The sequence below is a fragment of the Cnephaeus nilssonii genome (assembly GCF_951640355.1).
Source record: "Cnephaeus nilssonii genome assembly, chromosome: 7".
Classification (NCBI taxonomy): Eukaryota; Metazoa; Chordata; class Mammalia; order Chiroptera; family Vespertilionidae; genus Cnephaeus; species Cnephaeus nilssonii.
This window is the reverse complement of record NC_137078.1, coordinates 11,633,425-11,655,378: the sequence shown is the minus strand read 5'-3', so window position 1 is coordinate 11,655,378 and position 21,954 is coordinate 11,633,425. Positions and strand designations below refer to the sequence as shown.

General features: G+C 44.1%; 2 protein-coding genes across 5 annotated transcripts in view; both read right to left on the bottom strand.

Annotated features, from left to right (window-relative positions):
- The window catches only part of BPHL (biphenyl hydrolase like), a 42,893-nt gene extending 27,335 nt beyond the window's left edge, over window positions 1–15,558 (bottom strand). The window contains exons 1-4 of the mRNA XM_079776423.1: window positions 15,394–15,558; window positions 8,775–8,878; window positions 6,939–7,105; window positions 4,873–5,026 (exon numbers count right to left, since the gene is read on the bottom strand). Of these exons, the coding sequence (XP_079632549.1) occupies window positions 4,873–5,026; window positions 6,939–7,105; window positions 8,775–8,878; window positions 15,394–15,494 (526 nt within the window). The 5' untranslated portion in view covers window positions 15,495–15,558. The remainder of the gene's footprint in view (window positions 1–4,872; window positions 5,027–6,938; window positions 7,106–8,774; window positions 8,879–15,393) is intronic.
- Window positions 15,559–19,400: 3,842 nt separating this feature from the next.
- RIPK1 (receptor interacting serine/threonine kinase 1) overlaps window positions 19,401–21,954 on the bottom strand; it is a 50,598-nt gene continuing 48,044 nt past the window's right edge. For 3 of the 4 annotated variants that reach the window (XM_079778290.1, XM_079778292.1, XM_079778291.1), the window contains exon 11: window positions 19,401–21,557. In XM_079778290.1, the coding sequence (XP_079634416.1) occupies window positions 21,271–21,557 (287 nt within the window). In that variant the 3' untranslated portion in view covers window positions 19,401–21,270. The remainder of the gene's footprint in view (window positions 21,558–21,954) is intronic. The other variant, XM_079778289.1, reaches the window with a different exon arrangement.

Sequence of the window (21,954 nt, the reverse complement as noted above, 5' to 3'; positions counted from 1 at the left end):
GGACTCGAGTCCCCACCCCCCGCTCCTACCGCCAGCCTAAACGGCCAACGCTGTGGAAGGACCCATGCGGCCAGCGGAAGACCCTGGTGGCGGAACTCAGGGTGGCCGATTGCGTGGCTGCCGGCACCAGTTTTCTGCCAGCAGCAGTTTTCCACTGGCCACCCGCCATCAGGGCGGGGCGCAGCGGAGCGGGGCGGGGCGGGGCGCGGCAGGGCGGAGCAAGGCGGGGCGGAGCAAGGCGGGGCGGAGCAAGGCGGGCGGCAGTGGCGCGCGGGTGCAGGTGTGGTGGCCCCAAGGCTGCGGCAGCGGCAGTGCACGCGGCTGAAGCGGCCGCTTGCAGGATTGAATCCTGCAAATGGGCTACTAGTTCTATAATAAAACATTGCCGTTAAAGAGCTTACTTAAGTCATGTGAATTGCAGAACAGCTGAAAAAGACTAGACTTGTAATATTCTAACACATGGGTCTGCAAACTATTTCTGTAAAGGACCAGAGAGTAAATATTTTAGGTTTTTTAGGCCAAGAGGCAAAACCAAAGATATGTAGAAAAAGGAGAGAAACTTCTGACCTTCCTGTCCCTAACTGTCTGGGGTAGGCCATCTGGGAACCTACAGCAACACACTCCTGGCCTGAAGAGAAGGGTCTTGGTGGGCCAGGCCAACATGCGGTGGAGGGAGGGTAGCCCAGGTCAATTTCACTTTGTGCTCCAGGGACCCCCAGATACTGATACACCCTTTTCTCCTCAGGGCCAGGCAGTCTTAATTTGGGCAGCCGGCTGGAGGCTAAGCAACTCCTGAACTGTCAACTGAAATTCCATGACTGGGTGCCTTGTTATAACCAACAGTCGCCAAGGTGTACATGACCACCAATCCAGGTCCTGGTAGCTATATTGGGAGTGGAGGAGGAAATGGGGATGAAGAGGAACACCCTATATTGGTCTCTAAGACTCACTACAATAGCCTCCCCATTGCTGCTGAGTCTTAAAAAAACATGGTGAACTGGAAATGTTCTCATGTCTCTACAAACCTCAAAGATAAGCCTGTAGGGCAATCCTACCTCCAAGCAACGCAGCTGTACTATCTTAAAACATGTGAATAGAGAGGAATGGTGGTGTGAAAAACCCCTTGTCCTCTCCCCCAAAATTTCAACAAGTTAACCAACTATAATTCAACAAAGAAATCCCTGCTCAACACAGCTGCATGCCTGAGAGACCTGTGCATTAAAACATCTAAAGGTGGGCAACCAGGAATAAACAGGGAGACAAGAGGGAAAGCGCAGATGACCTGAAGACGCAGCTGGCAACTGGGAGCTCACACCGAGGAGGAACAGAGAGCTGTGGGGGAGGGAGGATAGACCAGCAGGGTGAGAGGCAAGAGAGAGAACAGACGTCAGAGCATGGGGTTCTGCCATGTGGCTCTCCACTGTCTGGCTGGCAATGGTGTTTCATACAAAGAAATGGAACCACAGAGCCCTGCCGCTGCTTGGAATCCCAAAACTCACTTCCCATTGCCCTTGGAATTGTGTCAAAGAGCATATTATCTGTAAACCAAGAGCTATTGCAGTAGAACCACTGTTTCCCTCTGTGATTGATCCCTAGGAGGGGTGCTTAGAGCAGGACCCCATGGAGGTCATTCAAGTTTGTATCTGTTGTGACTAACACACAGCCTTGTTGGAGCTCCTTTGTAAGTAACAAATTACTTTTCTCTTGCTGCCTTAAAATTCTCTCTTTGTCTTTAATTTTTGACATTTTAATTATGATGTGTCTGGGCATGGGCCTATGTGGGTTCTTGCTTGGGACTCTTTGTGCCTCTTGTACTTGTGTGACCTTTTCCTTCATCAGGTTAGGGAAGTTTTCTGCCTTTATTCCTTCAAGCATGTTCTCTATTCCTTGCTCCCTTTCTTGTCCTTCTGGGACACCTATTATGAGAATATTGTTATGTTTCATGTTGTTCCACAGCTCCCTTAAAGTGTCCTCCTGTTTTTAAATTGTTTTTTTTCTTTTTGGTTCTCTGATTGAGTGATTTTTTTTCTACTCTGTCTTCGGATTCACTGATCCAACCTTTGGCTTTCCCTAATCTGCTATGTATTCCTTCCACTGTGTTCTTTATTAGTGCTATGCCATTCTTCATAGTTACTATACATTTTCTCATGCTGTTGAGCATCTTTGCCATCATTATTCTGAATTCTATGTCTGATAAATTTCTTATCTCCATTTTAGTTACCTCTTTTTCTGGAGAATTCTCTTGTTCTTTGGTTTGTGGAATGTTGTTTTTTGTCTCCCCATTTTGCCTGCTTGTTTGGATTTGTGACTATGTAATAACTAGATCTGCTATGCCTCCCAATATCTAGTGCAGGACAGTGTCAAATGCTGTTTCTGACTAATTACATCAGGCAAAGACTCAAAGCCTCCAGAGACCTGCCTCTGTCTAAAGACTGATTGTAATGGCAATGGTCCACAGGTGGGGCGAGAGGTTTTCCAACAATGTGGGGCAATTGCTTCTGCCTCTGAATGTAATTTTTTAAAGAAATAGAAAAAGAAATCATCAGACTTGTGTGGAACCACAAAAGACCTCGAATAGCCAAGGCCATCCTGATAAAAAAGAATGAAGCTTGAGGTATCATGCTACCAGACTTCAAATTATACTACAGAGCTACAATAAGCAAAACAGCATGGTATTGGCAGAGAAACAGACACACAGATAAATGAAACAGAATAGAGAGCTCAGCTATAAAACCACATGTATATGGATAGATAATTTTTGACAAAGGAGCCAGAAACACACAATGGAGTAAAAATGATCTCTTTAATAAAGGGTTGGAAAACTGGAAACCACAGGCAAAAGAATGAAACTGGATTATAGTTTGTCCCCATGTATAAAAATTAATTCAAAATGGATCAAAGACATAAATATAAGACCCAAAACAATAAGTTATATGGAAGAAAATACACATACCAAACTTATGGACTTTGGTCATAGAGAGCATTTTATGAACTTAATTCCAAAGGCAAGGGAAATAAAAGCAAAAATAAGGGAATGGGACTGTATCAAACTAAAAAGCTTCTGCACAGCAAGACACTGACAATAAAACAAAGAGGCAGCCAACCAGATGGGAGATGATATTTGAAAATAGTTGCTCTGACAAAAGTTTACTTTTCTTTAAAATATATAAAGAACTCATAAAACTCAATACCAAACAAACAACCCAATCAAAAAATGGGAAGAGGACCTAACAATACACCACTCCAAGAAGACAAATGAACAGCCAATAGATATATGAAAAGAGATTCAACCTCACTGGCAATTAGGGAAATGCAAATCAAAACTACAATGAGATACTACCTTATACCAGTTAGAATGGCCATTATCAACAAGACAAGCAATAACAAGTGTTGGACAGGTTGTGGAAAAAAGGGAACCCTCATCCACTGCTGGTGGGAATGTAGACTGGTACAATCACTATGGAAAGCAGTCAGGCGATTCCTCAAAAATTTGAAAATAGAGCTACCATATGACCCAGCAATCTCTCTCCTGGGTATATCCCCGAAAACCTTGAAATGGTGTATTCACAAAGATATATGCATCCCTATATTCACTGCCACATTATTCATGGTGGCCAAGCCATGGAAACAACCAAAGTGCCCTCTAACAGGGGACTGGACAAAGAAGATGTGGTACATATACACAATGGAATACTACTTGGCTATAAGAAAAGATGAAATTGTGCCATTTGCAACAACATGGATGGACCTTAAGAACATTATGCTAAATGAACTAAGTCAGTCAGAAAAAGCTAAGAACCATATGATTTCACTCATATGTGGGATATAAAACTGAAATTCATGAAAACAAACAGCAGTGTGGTGGTTACCAGAGGGATGAGGGAGAAGGGGGTCCTAATATATGATGCCAGGAGAAGATTTGACTTGGGGTGGTGAGTACATGGTGCAATATACTGATCTTATAGAAACCCACACCTGAAACCTATATGCTCATGTTGACCAATGTCACCCCAATCCTATCTAATAAAGAGGTAATATGCAAATTGGCCCTCACACCCTCGCAGAAGATGGCTGCCTCCATGTGGTCAAAGATGGCCACCACAAGATGGCTGGCAGGGGAGGGTATTTGAGGCAATCAGGCCAGCAGGGGAGGGCAGTTAGGGGGGAACAGGCCTGCAGGGGAGGGCAGTTGGGGGCAACCAGGCCAGCAGGGGAGGGCAGTTAGGGGCAACTGGGCCGGCAGGGGAGCAGTTTAGCATCGATCAGGCTGGCAGGGGAGTGGTTAGGGGCAATCAGACAGGCAGGCAGGCAAGCGGTTGGGAGCCAGCAGTCCCGGATTGTGAAAGGGATGCCCAACTGCTGGTTTAGGCCTGATACCTGTGGACATCCCCAGAGAGGTCCTGGATTGGAGAGGGTGCAGGCTGGGCTGAGGGACATCCCCCTCCAGTACACAAATTTTGTGCACCAGGCCTCTAGTACATTTAATAAAATATTAACAAAACAAAATAAAATAAAAAATGTGAATAGCGCAAACATTATGAAAATATCAGGTTTCATATTTGAATACAATATTTCCTTTTGTACTCATGTTATTTTAATTGAGGTTATGAATAAGTTCACTACAAATAGGAGAAAATGTAAATACTAGTTTTGCCCTTTCCTGAATCGTAAATGTGCCACTTCTGGAAAGAGAAAGCTTTAAATCACAGACTGGCTAAATTGCATTACTTTTCTGAGAAATTATTATTCCTACCTTAGAAATGAGAACTAGAAGAGGATATGACTTGCCAGGACATATCAAAATAAGAACTGAAGGGGAGAGGGGAGAGGAGGATGCTACTTATCATTATGTATCCAGTTCATGGAACCTACCCTGATAAATCATCTCATCTTCCTCAGTCACATAGGCGTTGGCCCCCCAAATCACTATCTTATGGATGTAAGATGGGTATTTTGCAGCTGCAATGAGGGCTGTTATACCACCATCACTCCACCCCAGCAAAGAGATCTTCTTAAACTTCAGCGTCTGTGGTAAACACAACAAAAAGCACAGCATAGATTATTGCTCCTCTCTGTCAAAAGAATCCAATAATCAATAATTAACAGAATCAATATAGCTGTGGGGTTTGGAATATCAATTGGTAATTAATGAAAAATCATTGAGTCTACCACTTGACGACATAAATGCTTCCTCTCAATTAGTTTGGTGTAAATATAACTGTCATAAGTATTGTTTTGAATATTGAAGAAACTACTTCTGTTTGGATAAAATCTCCAGGAACTGGAAACAATGGAAATCACCTGAACTTGGACATGACCAATAACATGAACACTTGAGCAAAGACTTTGAGAACAGCTGTGCAGATCAGAAAGGGAAACTGGATGAAATTAAGTCATTGCATCTGGTAAAGTCCCTAATTGCAACATTGTGAAGAAGTGGCTGGAGAAAGTTTGGAAGAGTATGGTGTCATGGGGAGGTTATGTTAGTCCCAGAGTGAACCAACGGGGCTCTGAAAATGTGTTTCACAGGGAAAATGAACAGAGATGCTGTCTATGACAGAAATGCTGTCTAGAACAGAGATGCTGTCTAGAAGTAAAACTTGAATTAGGAAAATTAAGTTAAGGAGTTAACAAATACCAGTCCAAGATAGTTCCTGATAAACTGGGATTACTACTCTGGATAGCAACTTGGCATTACCTTGTGAAATGAACACGTGCATTTTCTGTAACCCAGCAAGCCATCTCCTAAGTGGGTATGGAACTCTTATGCATATGTACCAGGAAATTGGTCTAGGATATCCACAGCAGCATTGTTATAATAGAAAACAAACAAACAAACAAAAACAGGACTAAAATGACAACAGACAACAGAATGATCTCTATACTGCTGTTTATAATCACCAAAGAAAAGGGCAACTTAAAAATGAAGTTATTTATCTACCATTAGAAGAGATGTGAATAAGAAGTAGTACATCCATACAAGGAAATACTATGCACCTATAATACTGATGTACCTCAGCTGGAGTGGCTCAGTTGGTTGAGCATGGTCCCGAGTACCAAAAGGTTGCTGGTTCAATTCCTAGTCTATACCTGAGTTGTGGGTTTGATCGCCAGTTGGGAAGCATACAGAAAGCAACCTGTCAATGTTTCTCTCTCACATCGATGTTTCTTTCTCTCTCCCCCATTTACCGCCTCTCCCCCCACCCCCCAGCATGTCCTTAGGTGAGGATTTTTTTTTTAATGCAGAAAGAAAATGCTGATGTAAACTTATATTTATTGACATGAAAGTATCTCTTTGACAAATTGGAGAAACAGTAGGTACGGTATAATACCATCAATATAAAATGGTGTATTTATATATGTAACTAGAGGCCCGGTGCACGGATTCATGCACCAGTGGGATCCCTCAGCCTGGCCTGTGCTCTCTCGCAATCCGGGACCCCTTGGGGGATATCCGAGAGCCAGTTTCAGCCCAATCCTCACAGGCCATGCTGAGGGACCCCACTGGTGCATGAATCTGTGCACCAGGCCTCTGGTATGCATAAGATCTTTGGTTAATCTCTTCTTGCTCCCCCTCTTCCCTCTGAGATTCATCAATCTGTTCCATGTTTCCATGCCTGTGGTTTCTGCTCCTGTGTTGAACGTCTGCCCCCTGGTGGCCAGTATGCATCATAGCTACTGGCCAGTTGGCCAGTTGCTTAGGCTTTTATATATATAGATAAGATTAGCCAAAAAGGCAGAGCCTCAAAGGCTTGGTAGTGGTAGCTCTACATAGTTGGGCTGTGGGATATTTCTACTTTCTTCTTTATACCTATTTACGTTTAAAATTTTCTATAGGAACCACACAGTATTACCCTTGTAGAAATAAAAACCAAAAACAAAATAAGTGACAGGTCCAGCCATTTTCCCTCCCCTGGGCTCTTCCCTAAGAGACCCACCTTCATCAGATCAACAGCGTCTTTTGCATCCCTTTCAAAAAAGTCCCCTGGGAAATCTCGATCTGGGGGTCTGGAATGTCCATATCCTCGAGGATCCCAAGCAACCACTGTGAAGAGCTTCTTATTTAGGTTTTTAATCTGAGGTCCAAAATCAGTCTCTCCACTTCCTAAAAATAGCCACTTGGTTAATTCAGATGAATGCTTTCACTGTTTCAAACACATTATTGTAAAAAAATAAATAATTACAATCTTAAATCAAAGTAACTTGTTTCTACTCAAAGTTAGACATCAGAATGTAATCAGCCAAGGAGTCTTGCTTGCAATGAGAATCCATTAACTGGGAGGCTGACTTCCTTTCCCTACAGAGTTCAGAGCTGCCTCGTATCTCCTCCTAGTGGCTACTTTGAGAAAGACAGAGGCCCTGATTCTTCATTTGGTCTTGTGTTATTACTGAAGTCCTGCACTTTTGATATCTCTTCAGCTTAATCTTCCTTTAAAAAATAAATCATGATACTGCACAGAAGTAGACTTACTGATATGATATGCTTATGGGTTATTTTTTCTTTTCTTTTTAAAAAATGACTATTGCAAGTGAGAGAGATTATAATATCTATAAACAAGTTTATGAGATTTGATCCAAGTTATTTAAAGCAGAATTCTAAACTCCCAGATGTTCTTTTACTAAGTGAATGTGAATAGCTCTGTAGGTATTTTGGGGTTATAACTAGAAATCAGAAAATTAAACACAGAAATGATGGGGCAGGGTGGGGTGTGGAAGAAACAACTCAATTTAGTTTATTTCATTAAAAATTTACAAAACAGCCCGGCTGCCTGTGGAGAGGGGAACTGGGTGCTGGGGACAGGGGATTTGGAGATAAAAATCTCACTATTTGTCTGATTTTTGAATCAGGTTAATGTTTTACATAAACAAAGTTTTTACAACTGGATAATGATTGCAATACTGAAATAATGAAAATCTAAGCTGGTAAATTATTTATTGCTTTTATAGATCGCTTTGGCTCGACATTAGCCATTGGAGTAAATGTCCTTCTTCATTACAATAGCTTAAGGAAAAACATATACTAAATGCTATCTAGACAAGGATGCCTCCATAGCTTCAGTACCACATTCAGCTCAAGTTCAGTCAGGAGGAACCATCAACTGAAATACTTTAGGAGAAAGAAGCAAATTATTTTTTTAAAAAAAGCATGAATTGGGATTATTTAATTAAACAAAATGACCCAATACTAAGACACTTAAAACTAAATTTTAGATGTCCTGAGATCATCAGAAAATCTCCCCCTGAACTTGCTACTACATTGAAACCACCTATCTGTAAAATGAGATTGAGATTCAACTGGCTTTACAATAGTCCATTCATATTGATCTAATTTTGATTTTTAAAACATCTGTAAGCTCTGTTTTGTTCTTAGCTCTTATTTTAACACACAGTCAACCACAAAGGGCCATCAATCCATCTTTCAGCACGGAAAGTCTCCCAAATGGAAAACCCAGAATTCCAGGCAATCTGGAATGGCTGGTCACTCACTCTGATTCTTCCCGTATTTCTTTCATTGACCCTGTCATCCTCCCAAAATGTAGGCAACCAACTACACAGTGTGCGTGCATGGGAAAAAAAAACAGGTATATAAAGGAATAAAAAATACATATAGCAGAAAGTTATCTTTCTAAATCACCTCACATTTACTGTAGCAAATACTACTTAAAGCATTTCTGCAAAGCACTAAAATTAGTAATCAGCATTTGGCCACTACTCTTGTGAAAGCCTCGTGGATCACACCGCATGCTAGAGCAGTCCATGAAAACCTTGCAGACCCAACATTCCAGGAAGCAGCAGGATGGCATGCTCGCCCTCTCCGGTCCGCTGGTAATGCAGGTGGACACCGTTCACAGCCACTTTGGTGGAGGTTACTGAGGTGCTAGAATAGAAAAACCCCATCCAGAAAGGAAAAGGATAAGTTAGCAGGGCCAATGTAATATGACAAAACTGCCCTTTCATACAAGGGCTCCAGTGCCCTTTGCAGGCCTCTCAGAGTACTCTGATTTGTGCTTCAGTTTTCCAAACCTGAAAAATGACCTGAGTTTGTATCTTCCTCACTAGACTGCAGTTCTGGGCTGGGTCTTCACGTTTGAATGTCCAGCTTGGGGCTTACCTTACACAAGTACTGAGAGGCTTGCTCAAATCAGTGACCAGACAGGCCCATAGGCACAAGCCCAGGGAGCTGGAAGCCAGGAGTGCCAATGTGCAGGCTGATGGGGGAGCTCCACACACTGGAACGTGATGAGCATCTGCGCAGCACAGACCACCTTCTGAACCTTAGTGGGTCCAGAGGAGCGACCTGGACCTGCAGCTGCCCTGGCAGCATTCCCAAGGATGAGACTGATCTCCAGGGTCCACAGGGAAGGCCTGGATCTCAAGGCTGTCCTTAGGCATATGACTTCTCACGTTCTTTAGCCAACTACAGAACGGCTCTAGTTAAGGATGCTTGTCTGCACTGATATGGCCAAACTAGTTTTTAAGGTGTTGAAATATTTCTGTGTTGATAGATAAATAGCAGGGTCCATAAGCTCTCATCTCAAGAGCCCTCCCCCTGCTACCAACCCTCCTTGGCCCAAGACCTCCCATGATGCAGCATCTCACTGCACATGCTTGGCGCAGAGAGGGTCTCGGGCCAGGGCTACTGCCAGGGTCTGTTCTGATTGTATGATGCATGTGCCATACCAGGTGTTCTGTTCTGATCCCTCTCCTCAGCTGCTCGTCCAGAAGCTCTGGGACACCTATGCCGGGATGTAGGCCCCCACATCAGGTTCTAATAGCCTCCCCCCAATTTCCCAGAAGGCTGGGTGACCTCAGGAAGGGACATTATGGCATGCCAGGACAGATGCTGGAACAAATGTGCTGAACACAGGTACATCAAGTCTTAAACAACACATACTTTCTGGAAAAATAAGACAGAATTGATTGGTAATAAAGCCTGACATGACTGTGAGCTCATTATCTTCAGAAATATTATGGGAAGAGCAATAATAAAGGCACTGGTAGTATCATACCAACATTGCCAAGTTACTTATTATTGATGTCCTATTCCTCTAATTTCTTGTTATTGTCAAGATGCCTCTAGGATCAAGATAAAAGCAAATAACGTTGTACTAATATTCATTTAAAATGTTTGTTTACTGACTCATTTGCTTTGCTCACAGTCTATTAGGAGAAAAAAATGAAGCCACAGAGATTCACCAGCAAACCCTCAGGGAGGGGTAGGTCATGACTGAGGGAGGAAGTTGAGGTCCACAGTTGGAGCAAAGGTTATTAGCATCTCCTGTGTTTACCACCCAGGAATGCTTAAGTTCCCAGATAAGATGACTGGCATTTGCACAGCTCACGATAGTGATGTGTACCTTTCTTGCTCCTTGTGCCCTAAAGATTTTTAAGGGGCTCCCTCCCTTGCTTGTAGAAGTAATTTTGTACACTGAGGATGCTATGCACCATCAGAGGATCCCCCCTCCCCCACCCAACTCTGTCAATGTCCAAGCTGGTGCATTTTCACGACTGGGTGCTGCTGTCTGCATCTCTCTGGGAACCCAGGAGCCAGCCCTAGGGCACTGTCTCCAACAGGCTTCCCTTCCCTTCAGTGCTCATCTCTGTTATTAAAAACCCTCTGCTTTCCCTCTGCACTTTGCTCTCTGTTTTGATTCCCCATTCCAAATGTCCTTTCTTTATCATTATCCCAACCCCATATTCTTTTGGTTGCCTAGTAATACAGAAATAAAATCAGGTAGTCTAAAATGGAGCATGATGGCACTTGTTGTCAAATTACTAGGGCAGAGGCAGCTTTAAAGGAGAGACAGCCTGGCCAGTGCGGCTCAGTGGTTGAGCATCAACCTATGAACCAGGAGGTCATGGTTCGATTCCCAACCGAGAACACATGCCCAGGTTGCAGGCTCCCTCCCCGGTAGGGGACGTGCAGGAGGCAGTCAATCAATGATTCTCTCTCATCATTGATGTTTCTATCTCTCTCTCCCTTCCTCTCTGAAATAAAAAAAAAAAAAAACATATTTCAAAGGAGAGGCAGAGAGATTTCATCAGAGATATTTGAAAAAGAGGAAGAAAGTAGCATTTGAAATGAACTTCCCAGAATACAGTGGGAGGGTGATCCTAACAGAGGAAGTAGTGTGGTAGAAGGCACAGGAGGAAGGACTCCTGTGGGGAGAGGGCAGTGTTCAGCCTGGCAGGAGTGGGGGAAAGAGGGAGCATATTTTGAGGCTGAGCAGTGACAGTTTATGGTTCAGGGGGAAGGAATGGCCTAGTGCACTGCCATCAACATATACCAATCTCCAGTCTTGGGAAACAGGATAGAGGACTTCTTATAAACAAAAGTAAATTAAATGAAAATCCATTTCAAACATAAGAAAAAAAGTTTTATTTTAAAAAATAATATTTATTGAGTGATTAATTTTCACATAAAAATTTAAATGGGTACAGCCTTTTTTCTCCAGCTTATCAAGGGGTCCTTAGATGGCAGGCAGGCCTCAGATAAACATGGTTACACTGTGAAGAGTCACCTGCAGGGAGCAGGCCCGGAAGAGCCCTGACATGTGCGTATTACTTGAACTACATTCACAGTACCAACTTTCCCAACTCTCGGCTAGGAAAAAGATGGAAAAGTTCAGAAAATGTAAAGAACAAAAGTAAATCCCTTTCCTCGGGCAGTTAATTTGTTGTTTCCACTACTTTCTAACCAAGGTGTTCTTAAGCAGGTGTGTTCACTAGAATTAACCTGTGAAGAGGAAAAACATACCTGCCTAGGACAATCCTGGGGGACCACCAGTCAGTACCTGGAGTAGGACGCAGGCATGTACCCTCTAAAATGCCTACACCCTATTGTACTCTTCATTCATGTATTTCCTGAACACGCACTTTGGGCACTCCGTGTGGCCTGGAGGCTGGCATGGAAGACAGATAATGAATCCTGCAACCAGCAGGTACTATGAAGTTCACCAAGTATTATGACAGAAGAGTAGGGGGTACAGGAGACCCTGGGGTTGGAGGTGGCAGACATCAAGCTCCCCCCGCCTCCACTATCATCCACATGGCTGCCCACTCAGCTCCTTTCTCTGAGTGTCTCCAGCCTCCCGCTACGTCAATGGGGCTCAAACTTAGATTTGAATCATGTGGCAAAACTTTTAATTGTTATAACTGCATTTTTAAGTTTTTGTTTTTTTTCTTTTCTGGAAAATTTAAATCTCTGGATGCCCAGGCTGCACTAAATCAACATCTCTGGGGTGGGATCCAGGCATTTGTATTTTTTTAAATCCCCAAGACATTCTAATAGGTAATCCAGGTAAAGAACTACTATACTGAGTTAATTTCTTGGAGGAGAAAAATAAAAATCCTATCTCCCTTTTAAAAAGCCTGTAGAAAGGCATGCTCATCTACAAGAGCCTATGTCTTACCTTGTATTTGTCCTCGACTCCTTTTTTCCTGGGAGGCTGAACAATTTTGTGAAAGGGAAGGTCAGGAGCAATGCAATGGCAATCAGTTCCTGATTGAGGGGCTGAGCCACTCCCCTCAAAGGGGAAGAGTCTACTGTGGGGGAGGTCAGAATGTAAGAGTTTGGGGCAAATAACTAAACTAACAGTAACATTTAGTGTCACTATTAAACTAAATAATGGACTACTAAGAGCTTATCTCATCTCCTTCATTTTGCGATGTAAGGCACATTAATTATAAGTAACCACACTTTATCATTGAGGAAGCTGATGGTTCGGAGGGTTAGGCAATTGCCCCGTCATCCTGCTGGGAAGTTGCAAAGTCAAGATGAGCACCTGACTGTCTGATACCAGAGCCTGTGGCACTTTTTACACTTTGCTCAGAAATAAAAACGGGGACATTTAATAGGATACAGTCTCGCTTTGAAAGGCCTACATAGTCTCTATATCTTGTATGTTGAGCAATTTCTTTTGTGTATCTTTTCCAAAGTAACCATTGGCTACAATAAAGCTACCTCGCAGAGCATGGATTTACATGAATTTTAATGACACACTTTTACATCTTTTATACCCTGCTTTTTTATTTAGATATTCATATATGTATCATTGCTAACTTTACCCACTAATTACTTAATTTTTACCTCCAAGGCCTTGAACATTCACTCTCTCAAATACTCTGTACAATTCTGCAAGGCATGCAGCTCAGAGAGGTTACGTAACCTGCTCAGGTTAATGTAGCCAGAAGAGGCAATGTAGCCATTTGAACACCAAAGGCCATGCTTCTTCTGTAACCTTATGGCCGGAGAGGGTCCCCAACAGGGCTCCAGCACTAGGGCCACTCACCCTGACCGCCAGACAGAAGGTGGTGGCAGGTTCCAGGGGAAGGAAGCTCTCTGGTTCTCCCAAAGAACATTCCGAGGTTCAACTCGGAAAATTTTTTTTTGTCAGGCAGTTAGTTAGGTTCTGTAAATTATTAATATTGCAACTGTATGTAACATAACTTCCAGATTAGAAATAAGAAAAGTCAGCATTCCAAATAACAGACTTACAAACAAGTTTTCGGAACACAACTCAATTGTAGTCGGGCACTGGCTGTGACAGGGCGCCTTTACCTACTTACTCTGGGCTGCAGCCTTGTTTCAGGATTAACCAATGCCACTGCTTATTTTCCCTGATTAAATGTCACATCAATTTGCAACCACAGTTATAAAATGGCAGTTCAAATTCCAGAGAAACCTGTTTTTGAGATATATTAAGAAGAATTATTTGAATGCTAATGAATCAGCCTTCCTGCAACCATTAAATAACCTACCATAACTTTGATATTGTTAAAATCACAGTAATTTTATTTCAGTCTTGTTCTGCAAATAGGAAACTGGATAAATTGTCATTTTACAGTGTTGGTTTACAACTGTGGCCATTGACATATATTTCCATTTGCATCAAAACAATCTTGAAGTTCTTCTAAAAGATCTATACTAATAAAAGAGTAATATGCTAATTAGACTGGACATCCTTCCAGACAAAGCCACAGTGGCAGGGGCCAAGGCAGAGGTGGTTAGGAAGCGACCAGGCCAGCAGGGGAGCAGTTAGGGGGCAACCAGGCTGGCAGGGAAACAGTTAGGGGGCAATCAGGACAGCAGGGGGGCAGTTAGGGAGCAATCAGAATGACAGGGGGGCAGTTAGGGGGCAACCAGGCCAGCAGGGGGGGTAGTTAGGGGGTGATCAGGCCAGCAAGCAGAGGCAGTTAAGGGCGATAAGGCAGGCAGGCGAGCAGTTAGGAGCCAGTGGTCCCGTAGGGATTGTGCCTAAACCAGCAGTCAGACATCCCCTGAGGAGTCCCGGATTGGAGAGCGTGCAGGCCTGGCTGAGGGACCCCTGCCCGTGTACAAATTTCGTGCACCAGGCCTCTAGTCTATAATAATAATAAAAAAGAACCTAAACCAAATATGAAACTCCTAATCAATCACATAAAAATGTAAAGCTGGTCACATTTTCTTCCTTTCTCCTTTCAAATTAAGTTTTCAAATGAGAAATTTCCACCTTAGATAAAATGAAGTTCTCAATGCTCTCTCTAGCGTTTGACTTTTCTTCCGAATCACAAATGGAACTTGCCCATCAACAGTTAACTGCGCCCACCTGGTGTGCTCAGTGGTGAGCATGGACCAGAGGTCATGGTTCAATTCCTCGTTGGGGCACATGCCCCAGTGGGGGTGTGTGCAGGAGGCAGCCTATCAATGATTCTCTCTCATCACTGATATTTATCTTTCTCCCTCTCCCTTCCTCTCTGAAATCAATAAAAATATGTTTTAAAAATATTTCAAACCAGTTAACTGCTTACATGCATTGTGTGTGTGTGTGTGTGTGTGTGTGTGTGTGTGTGTGTGTGTAGGGAGGTAGGTCTGTAGGGAATTCTTGCTGTTCTATCCACACTGTCCGCCTAGTATCTCTTAGGACCCAAGGCACCATTTTTAAGACAGCGGGTCAGAGATTAATCGGGTTTTTGTTGCTGGTGGTGGTTTATCTCAAAATGTATGTGTGTGTGTGTGTGGGGGGGGGGGGGGGAGGCAGGCTCTCGGGCGTCTCCGCAGACCCCCAGCACCTGTGGGAGTCAGGCGGGGGCCTGGGTGCTTCTGCAGGAGGTCAGCCAAGGCAGGCTCGGCGCTCGGGAGCCTGGCTCTGAGCGCTAGCAGTCGCAGGCTGGTTTTCGATAAACGAAACAGGAGAGATTATTGCCCTGAAGGTCTTAAGAGATTGGACAGAGCCACGGACTCCAAGCACGGGGTTCGCGGCTGTAATGGGCCACGCGTGCCTGTGACTAACCCTGACGTTTCCTCCCCGGCCCTTCGGTGCACAGCGACCGGCCGCGCACCGCGCCCGCCCCACTCCACCCCCCGAGGCGCGAACACTTCGCGGGAGCTCGCGCAGGGGAGGGGGCCGTTACCCGAACGCCGCGGCGGGCCGGGCCAGGGGGACGTGGGGCCCCGACTTCAGAGCCGAGAGGAGGAGCCGCAGGCGGAGCGCCCCGCGGCTGCTCTGCGCCATCGCCGTGGTCCCGGGTCGCGCCGGCGCCAGGAGAGCGCACGCGTGACCCACTCAGGCTCCTGGACGCGCCGCCGCCTGCCGGGCCGCGCATGCGCCAGGCCTCAGCCCGCCCCATCACCCCCAGTCCCAGCCTCCGCGGGTTCGCCTCGCACCGCCGGACGCTGGATGGCAATCTGGGTGCTGGCCGATCCGTGACCGAACGGGCACTGGCGGTCCTGCGGGGACCCGGGCACGGATCGTCTTCACTTGGGATGCCAGCTCCAGCTCCGGAGGGCACGTCCCCGCTGGATCTGCCCACCCCGCGCTCGGCGGGGTAACCTGGCGGTGCAGGTGGGCGAGCAGCCCCTGTCCAGCTCACCTAGAGGCAAGGAGCGGGTAGGCTCGGAGTTTGGCTGTCAAGGCGGGTGAAGTGCATTTGCTTCTAGAGATGATGTGATTAAAACATTTTTGTTCTTCATACCACCTCACACTCATCAGAATAGCTGTTATTTTAAAACAACACAGAAATTAATGTGTTGGAGGATGTGGAGAAACCCTGTGCATTGTTGGGAATATACAGTGGTGCTGTGGCTGTGAAAAATAGGGAAAAAATTAGACATTGTACTACTGTTATAGGCAGTCAGATAGACATGAGCAGAGCAAGGACCATGGACCAGGTGCAGAAGGTCACCAGGGAGCAAAGTTCCTGGGGCCTAGCAAGAGGCAAAACTAGGAAAACAAGAACCTGGTCCCCAAGGTAACCTTTCCTCAACTAGCATATCCCTGGTCATGCAGTTTTCATCTGGCTGGTCAGGCGGTTTAGACAATGCCCCCAAACCCCCCCCACTCCCGCCCCCCCCCACACACACACACACCTTTCCTCTCAAGAGATAACATCAAAACCAGGCAAGTGACATCCTGGCTGCCTCAGGACCAGCTGCATTGACTAATGACCCCGGCCCTGGTGCTGACCAATCAGAGATGACCCTGAAAGAGCACTCCTGGAAACTTGAGGAATATTCTATTGAGACCATCCCCTGAGACCTCCCCTAAGAGTCCCACCTACAAGAGAGAAGTAAATACCCTCAACACAAAGGACCCAGTGCCGGCTCTTCCCCAGGGGAGCACAGCTGAGCCATTCCCTTTCTCCCTCTTCCCTCTAAGGGACCCCACAAGACTCCCAACCAGGGGAGCAATGGGCAGTGGCAGTTCGTCCAGGCTAACCCCCTGAACCTGCCTCCAAGGCCCCCTTTTCTCTGACTTCTCAGTGAGACAAAGCAGCTCAGCCTAGGCCCTAGGCTCTCCTGTTGCTTCTTCTATGTCTTTCCTTGTTTCACTGTCCTAAGTGTGCTTTTCCTGCAGCCAATAAATTTTCCTGCACTTTGTCTCTTAATTGAAATGTTTCCTTCAAGAAGACAAGAACTGAGGTTCTTCTCAGTTCACCAGTGTAACACTACCATGATCAGGCAATTCCACTTCTGGGTATAGACCCCCAAAGAATCAAAAGCAGGGTCTCAAGCTAATATTCATACATCCAGTTCATAACAGCATCATTCACAATAGCGCAAAGGTGGAAGCAACCCAACTGTTTATCAATGAATGAAGGTATAAATACAATATGTATGAATATAATGGGATATTGTTTTGTCTTAAAAGGTGAATTCTGACACCTGCTACAACATGGACGAACCTTGAGGCCATCATGCTCAGTGGAATAAGCCAATCACAAAATGACAAATACTGGATGATCCCACTTATATATAGGTCCCCAAAGCAGACAAATTCATAGAGATAGAAAGTAGAATGGTGGTTGTCAGGGACTGAGGCAGTGGGGTAGGTAGTTTAATAGGGACAGACTTTCAGTTTTGCAAAATGAAAAGATTATGGAGAAAGATGGTGGTGATGTTAGCACAATGTCAATGTACTTAACGCCACTGAGCTGTACACTTGAAAATAGTTAAGATGGTAAATTTATGTCATGTGTATTTTACCACATTAGAATTTTTTTCTTCATGGCCATATAACTCAAGCTTTATAAAGGTTATTAACATCTGGAGATTCAGTGGAGGAAAACAACATCCCTTTTCTTCTACCATTATGCTTACTTAACTGGAAATGACTGGCAGATTCGTGGCTGTTTAGTCTTGGCTTGAATTATTCAAGATGACTACAGCTCCCTTGCATATATTATTTCTTCTCCAAGAAACCCACTGTGCTTCTAAGTGTTATAGCCATGGAAAGTTCTGTTAACTCTGGGGTCCTCACTAGCCCATTAGAACTTCTTGATCAGTAAAGGCAGGTTTGGCTTAATATGGAAGATGCAAAAATATTTATATTCTACTTTCAACATAAATCTACCCCATTAAATTTCCCAAATAGAAAGAAAACATATATTTCAGCTGGATGCTGTCATTTGAATTTCACAAATCTTTGGTAGGGCCAACATTTTATTTTTTTCTGAAATGTTGATTGGGGTTTCTTGTCAGAGATGATGAGGATTAAAAATAATTGTCTATAATTAACACCAGTTATCCTATTTGTAAGCAAAATGGCAGCACTGTGACATTTTAGATTATTGGGGTCACAATTTAAAGTACACATTTGAGAACTAGTCCTTTATAGTGTGGTTTAACATTATAGTATAGTTTTAAAATAACTATATTTCTGTGCCAGGCACCTTATGATGCATTATCTTATTTTACTCTTCACACCAATCTTAGACACTTTGCCCTCTCTATTTATAGATGAGAAACTGAGGCTAAGAGAGGTTAGGAAGCAGGACCCAGATATTTAACTAACAGTGGCAGAGCGGGATTTGTCTGCTCAATTTTAGAATCCTGCATGTGAATTATTACATATTATAGAATTCACTGCAGTAGCATCACCATTCTGATCAGTTTTGTGATCAGAAAGCTCTGCAATCATCCTATAAACACCTTTTTATTTTTTAAGTCCTCACCCAAGGATATTTTTTCCAATAATTTCTAGAGAGAGTGAAAGGGAGGGAGGAGGGGGAGATGGAGAAACATTGACATGAGAGAGACATATCAATTGGTTGCCTCCTGCATGCGCCCTATTGGGACTGGGGATCAAACCAGCAACCCAGGTATGTGCCCTTGACTGGGAATTGAACCCACGATCCTTCAGTCCACAGGCTGATGCTCTAACCACTTAACTGGACAGGACTAAACACCTATTTTTATTTATATTAGTACTAGAAGCCCGATGCCCTAAGATTCATGCAAGAAAGGGCCTTCCTTTCCCTGCTGCCAGCACCGCCTTCGCTCTGGCGGAAGTTGCCTTTCCGCCTTTCCACACTGCCCAGAGGCCCAGAGCGGCTGGGGTGGTGTGGAACGCCCCAGGCCACTGGGCACCTGTGTATGCAAATTAACCCGCCATCTTTGTTGGGTTAATTTGCATACTCACTCCTGATTGGCTGGTGGGCATCGTGAAGGTATGGTCAATTAGCATGTTACTCTTTTATTAGGTAGATAATTAGAAAAACTGTTCTCTATAAACAACACACATTAAAATGTTCAGCAAAATACTATTTAAAACACTTTGTAAGAAATAATTTTTCTTATTTTTGAAGACCTAACTTCATATTCTGGACTCAAAGCAAAGATTATGACCATAGCAACAAGTGGGCAATCTGCCAAGCAAGACTGAGCTGGAAGTGGGTCTTATTTAGGGTCTAAATATCTTTTTGGAACCAATCACGGATACTTTCTTTCTTATTTTGTAGTCTGTCATCTCACCTGGTTTCTGCCAAGGACTAGTGTTTTTGTGGTGCTTGGGCCTCATACTAAACTCCTCTGAAACAAATTAGACTCTTTTCAGCCCAGGTTTGAGAGACTGGGGGCGGAAGGAACAGCCTTTGAGCTGTGTCTGAGGGATGGCAGTGCTAGCTTTCATCCCGAGACAAGATGCTCTTTTTACCATCAGCTTTCTCTCTGCTGCCAATAGCAGGTAGTGAAAGAGGATATTGTATCGGAACAGCCAACCTAAGTGGTAAAGTCCCAGTGGAGAACCCTAAACTGTCTCATTTATATGAACACACATCATTTCAATGGATTACATTTAATGTACAAAATTTTATTTTTAAAACGTCAATTAAAATACTTTCCAGGAGCTCCAGTGGCACAATCGGTTAGCGCGCGGTACTTATAAAATACTTTCCACTTTTGCCTCTTATCAATAATCATTCAATCACCTTGGAAGCTGAAGGTTTTACAACACTGTTAAAATAGAGGTACAGGGACACATTTAGAGAAGAACTCACCCAGCCCCCACTCGCAAAGCCTGGGATCCTTTCCCCTCGTTTTCCTTTTGGTCTTTTGATTAATGCTGTGCGGCAACTAAGTAGTGAGCCTGCAAATGTGTGGTGAGAAAACTGAGGTTCACAACTTTATCACACGCTCTTCTCAACAGGAGTGATTTAGCCCTTCCAGGGAACACCTGGCACTGTCCAGAGACATCTGTGTCACAACTGAGGAGGGGAGGAGGGGGAGAACAGGGCTATTGGCATCTAGAGGGTGGAGGGCCAGAGTTGTTCCTAAACATCGTACAATGCACAGGACATCCGGCCCAAGATGCCAGTGGTGCTGGGATGGAGAAATTCTGCTTTACAGTCCCATTTCAGGGGTGTGTGTGTGTGTGTGTGTGTGTGTGTGTGTGTGTGTGTAAAACTGCTGGGGGAGATTTAGAATCAGAACCAATAATACATATGTACCCTCACCAGACCCTAGAATCTGTCCTGACAGCCAGACTGACCACACTGAACCGGGATAAACTGGGGAGCTATTCAACAGTGATCAGCCCTGAGGCTCCCGTCATAGCCTGCTGCCTCCTCAGGGCATACAGGTTGGGAAAGTGCCTAAAGTGCCAGGATGCTAAGAAAGAACTTAAAAACTTAATCAAGAATTTTCGTAGTTGTCATAATTCATAGCAATTTCTTGCAACAACTGCCTGGGAAATTGTGATGATCTATATTTCCCCCCTTCTTAGTACACCTTAAAATCCCTTCAGTTAATTTATGGAGTGGATATTGCATGCAATTCTTGAAGCTTGTAGTGACTGATATAGCATTTGATACTGATGTTAACAGACCCTATAACTGGAATGAACTGTGGTAGTGATACCAAAAAATCTATTTGAAGAAAAGTTAGCGATTTTTTTTCTGTACTTTGTTTATAATAGGAGCCTATATGGAGAAAAGAGCACAAAATAAGAAAGTTGGTTTAGTTTACATTCTCTGAATTTTTTTTTAGCATAACTGGAGGTTATGGGATAAAGTGAAAGAAAATGATCTTCCTAAAATATTTCTGTTTTTCCTTTCAAAACCCATCAGACTTCTTTTTTCTTTTCTTTTTCTAATCTTCACCTGAGGATATTTTTGCATTGATTTTTAGAGAGAGTGGAAGAGAGAGGGAAAGACCGAGAGAAATACCAATGTGAGAGAAACACATCGATTGGTTGCCTCCTGCTCGCACCCTGACCAGGGCCTGGGCAGGGGAGGATCCTGCAACCGAGGTACATGCCACTTGACTGGAATCAAACTGGGAGCCTTCAGTCTGCAGACCGGGCCAAACCAGCCAGGGCAAGGCTCTTTTTTCATCAAGGCTCAGGCATTCAGTTTAGCATGTTGTTTGCTATAGGTTTCTTTCCCATTTCCAGTTATGAAATGCAGGAAATGATTTTTGTGTAGACACAGAACCCAGATCGGTGAGGCAGCCCACTCTCAGTGGCTCACCCACTAAGTGAGGAGATGACTTCATGCTGCCGAAGCTGCTTCTAGTTAGTTCTGGCTGATAGTCCCCAAAAAGTTCAGAAGGTCTATGCGTGAGCACTGGTAGAGCGCCCAGGCCAGCTTTCCCACAGTGGCCCCCTTACTGCCTTCCCTCATCAGCCACTTCTGGAGCATCTGGTAAACTTTCTCTTTTAATCCATCTCTCTCATAGTCATGGTCAATTTCATCAATCTGAGATTCGGTGAAGCCCAGTTTACGGGCACAATTTTTCCAGGTCCTTCCCAGATTTTCCCTGACTGGGTCCAGGTGTTTATCAGTCAGACTAGTGGTATTATCTGCCAAAAAGAAAGGAGAAGGTGTTAAGCTGAAACCCATTTGAACATTCTAGCTTCAAAAACCTGTATAAAGTGAAGAGCACCTGGAGTCCAGTGGAAAAGATAACTTCTTCATTATATAGCTATTGACTCATTGGGTGGTACTTTACATGTCTGCTAGCCCATTAGCGGAGTTTTTGTGAATTAAAATAAGGAACCTCTTCCTCCTAGCAAATGCATCTCTGAGTTGCAGCTGATGGCTTTGGGATTAAAACCCTTGCCTGACTGTTAGGCTGTTTTAGACAACCTTAACCAGTGACCCTGTTTATACAAGATCTTCCTGATGTAAATGAGAAAACAACATTTATTTCCTTTTGGCCATTTTTCACTTACATATAGCCAGAGTTAAGGTCACTCA